Source organism: Pteropus alecto, unplaced genomic scaffold (genome assembly GCF_000325575.1).
Source record: "Pteropus alecto unplaced genomic scaffold, ASM32557v1 scaffold74, whole genome shotgun sequence".
Lineage (NCBI taxonomy): Eukaryota > Metazoa > Chordata > Mammalia > Chiroptera > Pteropodidae > Pteropus > Pteropus alecto.
Window position 1 is genome coordinate 4075669 of NW_006436291.1, and position 6000 is coordinate 4081668.

Genomic DNA, 6000 nt, shown 5'->3' on the forward strand with positions numbered 1-6000 from the left:
AAATAGGAAAAAATATCTGTAGTACTCAGCAGTGTCAGTGGGAAAAATGTAGATTTTCTGTTACGCGAAGGATTTTTCCAAAGTGCTGTGAATAAGGACAGAAAGGAAAACATCAGATCGTAGAATTTGGGGTGATAAAAGTTAAAATGTTTATGGTAATTGACAAAAACACTGTCACTCGGAACCTGGGTCAATCCCTAGCTCTTCATTAATACGTGAAAGAAGCATTGATCATGTGTGCCAGGCACTGTGCTCGGGGGCCCTGGCCCTCCAGGCTCTCTTGGGCCAGTGCAGACACTGTCGGGATCACAAACACGTCCGTGATGAGCTACCAGGCAGCCGAGGACACCCCAGACGCTCCGAGGCAGCTCCAGACAGAGACAGCTTCCTCACGGAGGTGATTTCGGACGAGAATTCGAAAGCTGACTAGAGTTTTAAAAATCAGACCCAAACTCGTGGAGACCCCAGCGGACCAAAGAAAAGGCACAGACACAAAGCAAAGAGCTGGCGGAGCGAGCCCGGCCGGCTTAGGCCCAAGGGGTCGGCGTGCGGGACAGCAGGGGAGGGGCCTTGCGTGAGTCTGAAGCTCTAGGGGTCAAGCTGGGGGAGGGTCGTATAATCCCACTAGCAGACTTTGGACTGACAGCCGAGCTACCAGCCAGAGACCACTCAGGCCTTGTCACTGCGGAGTGGGGGACCGCAGCAGAGGACACTTTTGAGATGCAATGGATGAGCGTTATAGTGAGCACCATGGAAGATGGACGCGTCAGGACGGCCCTTGGGTTGCTGGGTCTGGTGATGGCTGGGTGGTGGGGGAGGGGAAGGGAACCGGTTTCCCTGCATACACGGGGAGCTAGAATAAAGGCTCGTAACAAGAAATGGAACCCGCGTGGCGGCAGGTGTCATTAACTCCAGCTGGCGGGGGCTTGGGGTAGGTAGAGGGGCTGGGAATGCAAGCGGGGCGGGGGTGCCTAAAGCAAGAATGGGGGGCAACAGGGAGCTCCTCCGGGTAGATCAGGAGAAAATGCCTGGAGGAATGAGAGGAAACAACGTGGGGTCTTCTGAGCAGTGCGCTGTCGGTAGAGAATCAGAAGCGTTCGTTGGCCCTGGGACACCCACCGCAACAAGCCGGGGGAAGTCCGGTGTTCCTGTGGGGCTTGCAGGTGGCAGGGGGTGTGATGGACTTTGAGCAGAGATAGGACATGGGACAGCTGGTCCAGACCACGGAGGATTCGCGTCTGGAAGTGGGGGTCATAGCAGAGGGTTCAGACAGGACGTTCACAGGGCTGTGGCCGGTCAGCCTCCAGATGACCGCCTCTCTGCTCCCGACAGAAGCAGCCCCTTCTGGGCACCTGGCACCTGGGCTGGCACTGCAGCGAGATGCCAGGTGAACAGGACGTGGTCCAGCCCTCAAGGGCGTCCCAGGCTGTGGGGTTACGGCATCCTGTTAAGACCGAGCAACCGATGCGCTGAATGTGTGAAGCGTGTCCCTCTGCAGACACACAGAGGGGACGGTGGAGCCTGCCTGGGGAGGGGAGGGCGGCTTCCTGAGGGGTTGGGGCTCAGCCTGGAGGGAGGAGGTGACCGGGAGAAAGAATCAAGTGGTTTTGTGGCAACGGGAGAGCCTGTGAGCCAGGCGTGAGACACCTGCTGCGTTTCGGGACTGGGGAGGTTCTGCGGCCGTGTGTGGGGACTTGTGGTGGGGCGGGCAGGGGGCTCAGGCAGGAAGATGGCCTGGAATAGACTGAACGGTGTGCCCCAGGCGGAGGAGTTGGTTCGGGCCTGGTAAGCGAATATGTATTAAGGCACCTTCCACAGCCGGAGGCCACGCCATCTGGAGCGCTGTCCAATCAACTCGCCTCCCCCCCACCCCCCACACACACCTTTTTCACAGAGAAATGTCAAAATGGCCCCAGGACCAAATCCAGAGCTGAGTGGAAGATAATTCCAATAAAGAATGTGGAGCCGGTGGTGGCCTCTGCAAATCAAGGAGGGGAGGGTAGATAATTGGACGCCATCCCTCGTTAATGTAGCAAACCTCAGATAGATTAATACGCTGTCCCCAAGCAACCAAACTGCAATCATTGTACAGGACACAGTAAGCACAGAAGAGGAAAGTTCGTTTTCACTGCGAGCAGAGGTGCCTCGAACGTCAGAAGCCGAGGGAATACCTCCGTGGCACGATTAGCCGCTCGTGAGGTCTGGCTGCCTGCGGACATCCCCCGCCGTGACCAGGGTGGCCAGGAGTCGGGGAGTGGTGTCTGTGATGAGGCATCATATCGATGGCTTAACGAAGCCCGTTAATAACCCACTGGCGTTTCTATTTTCAGAGCTGTCCTCTGTGTCTAATGGTGTCGAGGAGCCAGGCGAAGTCACTAGGTGCCCTCTAAATGGGATTCTAAATCTTCTCTTCTAGGAGATCACACATGCTGTGACTTGGTTGTAAAAATAAAGGAATGCGAGCAGAGTGAGGACTCGGCCATGCCTGAGCCCGAGCCGGTGCTGCCCGAGCCAGCCCCTGAGGATCCGGAGACCCCCGCCCCGCCGGAAGCCTGTTCCGAGGGCCGGCAAGCACCTGCGAGCTCCTTGACCTTGCAGGTGAGGCCTTCTGCGCGTCCAGGTTTGATTCCCAGTAAGGGGAGACCTTGCCTGGGGAGCCCAGGGTCACATGACTTCACTTTGCTTCTGAGGCTGAAGACCCGACTCCCCTTCGCAGTGGTTGTGTGACCCGGGGCAGGTCCCCTAACCCCTCTGGGCCTGTTTCACGGTGTGAGTAATGGAGACAGTGGTATCTACTCCGCCGGCAAAAATGAGAGCCACATGATATCCACAGCGACTAGGATCGTAGCGATGACGAGTCATGGGTGCCCAGACGTTGGGCAAGGCCCTTCTCAGGCATCGGCCCCTTCCCTTCTCAGGGAGCCCCTTTGAGTCAGGTGTCCCTACCACCTCGTCTTCAGATAAGGACATTAAGCCCTTGAGAGAGTGAGGAAGTTGCCCAAAGTCACGCAGCGAGGGGTCCGAGGATGTGGCATTTTCGCTTGGCATCCTTTCCGGCTTCTAGAAGTAATATGTGCACATTGTTTAAAGTTCAAAAAATACAGAGGCATCACAATTAGAAGGGCAAACGACCTCACGGAAAGCCCTAGCTAATAGTGGACTGCCAGCCATGCCTTCCAAGAAGGCACATGGTATGCTGTAAACCGCCATAGGAGCCTGGAGGTGGCTCCATCAGGAGCCCCTAGTCCCCTGCGGGTGGGGGTGGGGCCGGGGGAGACTCGTGGGGCCTCAAAGCAGCCTCCAGCCTGAGAGCGGGCCACAGAGGCACTAGCCACACCTGGACCAGTAGTCTCTTCCCAGGCAATAGCCCTCTAGGCCCCAGGACTGTGCCTGGTACCTAGAGCTGGCACCATGGAGGCCAACTGGCCAAGAAGACTCCTTTTCTGGCACAGCTGTCGGGGGCTCGTCCATGACACAGATGGAGCCCCGTCGCCTGGGAACTCTGAGCTCCCGGGGGCTGGGAGAGTCATGGGGCGGCGCCTCCAGAGGGGCTTTGCTGAGCACCTAGCTTGGGCACTGGCCGTGAGGGATGCGACGTGGGTGACACCTGGCCCGTGCCCCACAGGAGCTCACGGTCCAGCATGGAGGTGAACATGTGTGGGTCGCTCCTGCACAAGATGGTCCTTGAGGTACCACGATGCTCAGGCTGAACGGGAGACCCCACAGAGCTTCCTGGGAGAGCTGAGACCTGACTCGATGGGTGTGGCCGGGACGGTTCCCCAGGCAGGGGGACCCCTTGAACGGATGTTTTCAAGGAATAGTAAGTTGAGACGATGAAAGTCAGCGTGGGAAAAGCGTGGGACTCCCACAGCCGAGGGCCACCCTGTGATCCAGCAAACTGCCATGGGCCTCAGGTTTTGCATCAGCAGATCCACCTTCAAGAATCGAGGTGGGGTCCCCAGAGACAGCAAACACAGCGCGCCCGGCCCCGTGTCCGGCACAGAGCCGAGTGCGTCGGTGGCCATTGTTTTTCAGCGGGCCTTTGCGGGCGGGTGACTTAGAGCACAGAGTGCGGAGTGCAGTGAGGCCCGGGCCGAGGTGCAGGCGTGGCGTCCCGGCTTCCCGCGTGGAGCCTGCAGAGCCACTTTGCGTAGGCAAGGTGTTCCACCACCTCCTTCTATCTGGGAGGAGGCGTCGCTCCTGTTGGGCGTGATCACTGTTTTTCCTGAAAAGGCGCGTATTTCATGGCGCGGACAATCCGGTCTGTGCTCGTTAAGGCTCCCAGCGCAGCCGAAGCAGGTGGCTCGTGATGCGTCCATCCCCTGCCCACTTGCGCCTCTTTGCAATATGGGATTTAGGGCATTCTGAGGGGACGGGACGGGTGGAGGTGTGCCTTTGCGCTCCTAACCTGACACTGGTTGCTAGTCTGTCATGTGGCGGTGGGGACCTTGGTGCTGGCCAGGACGGACTGCCAGGCCCCACGTCATCGACAGACCCGTGGCGACCTTCGCATGAGGCGGTGGAAGAAAGCGGCCATGCGCCCACACACTGTGGCTCCTAGTCTCTGAGTGTCATGCTTTCGATTGGTGTCTCGACCAAGTCAGACGGATGTGCCGCCTCTCCGTGTCCCTTCTCTTTAAACTAAAATATTTCCTTTGCTCCGGTCAGGAAGCGCTGGAAGTCCGCAACCCTCGCTTCATTTCCCGCTCGCGAGAACGGCTGAAGAAGCTGGAGCACATGGCACAGCAGAGGCGGGCCCAGCGGAAGGAGAACCTGGCGCAGAAGCAGGCCCTGCTTCCGGTCCGTGCCAACAAGAAGCAGTTCACCGTCCCCCACCCTCTCAGTGGTGAGCTCCCGCGACTGGGGAGGCTGGGGGCGGGGTGGAGGGTGCTCAGAGCTGGACCCCACACCCGAGGCGATGGGCTAAATGATGCCACTGCATATACAGGACTCGTGATCGCTCCCAGGACCTAACCTCGGTATTATAAGGCATGCTCTAGTAGCCGGCCCACGTCGAGCGATGACACATGGGTACTGAATTCAGCAGAAGTAACTTGGGATACAGATGTATCACGATGTCTGGGAAAGAAGCCACATGACTGTAGCAGCCAGGGTAGCAAGTTCAAATTCTTGGCTCCTGACAGATATTTGCAAGAGACACCCCCCCACCCCCGCCTTTGCCCTTTGTCGATTGCAAAACAGAACTCAGGGTGAGAGGTTGACTCCGGCTTGTCTACACGAACATTCGTCATCTCGAAACCCCTTTCCTGCTGGGAGCTCAGCGGATGGAGGGCCAGCTTCCCAGGTGTGGTGAAGCCAGTGTCACGCTGACCCTGTGAGGAGCGGCACCCGTGCACTCATTCGAGGAGGAATTATCAGGAACCTTCTTGGGGCCAGACACCATGCTGGGAGCTAGGGATAGAGCAGTGAGCAAGACGGACCTCCTCCTCGAGGCGGACCTCATCCTCTCTTTGTGGAGCTTAGAAACAGACTATTAAACCAGCAAGAATAACAAGAAGAGATAAGGCCACAAAATGGGGCGACCGAGCACACCCTGATGGCCTGCTAACCCAAACCCTAGAGTCTGGAGGCCTGGGGGAACCTCGGCTTCATTCCTTGGGAAAGAGGAGCGAGATATTTCTTCCTAGGAAACTGTTCTGGCCCCCAGAAGGTGAAATCATGGGTATCGTTCTGAACGGAAGTCCTCTGGGGAAATAACCATATTCAATAAAATGCAGCTTAGCAAACATCGCCAAGATCTTGCAGGACGGCCCAGGGGACAGAGGACGAAGGGTGTTGTAATAGGATTGCTGTGAGCCTCCCCGGTCGGTGGGCAGGCTGTCGCCCCTCGTCCCCCCGTCCACAGCCCCGTCAAGGGCGGACCTGATACATCCCTCTCGTGGCAAAGGATCGGGCAGAATCCTTGGTTTTCCTTCCCAGTAAGCTAAGAAAGAGAATCGACCCAGTGAATGTGCCAAGGAACTCACCCCCACCCCCGCC

At 57.8% G+C, this 6000-nt stretch overlaps 1 protein-coding gene across 2 annotated transcripts in view; it reads left to right on the forward strand.

Moving 5' to 3' along the window:
- The window catches only part of CUNH10orf90 (chromosome unknown C10orf90 homolog), a 181023-nt gene that overhangs the window by 160999 nt on the left and 14024 nt on the right, over positions 1-6000 (forward strand). For both annotated transcript variants that reach the window (XM_025047552.1, XM_025047553.1), the window contains 2 exons: positions 2417-2598; positions 4669-4846. In XM_025047552.1, coding sequence (XP_024903320.1) covers positions 2417-2598; positions 4669-4846 — 360 coding nt within the window. The remainder of the gene's footprint in view (positions 1-2416; positions 2599-4668; positions 4847-6000) is intronic.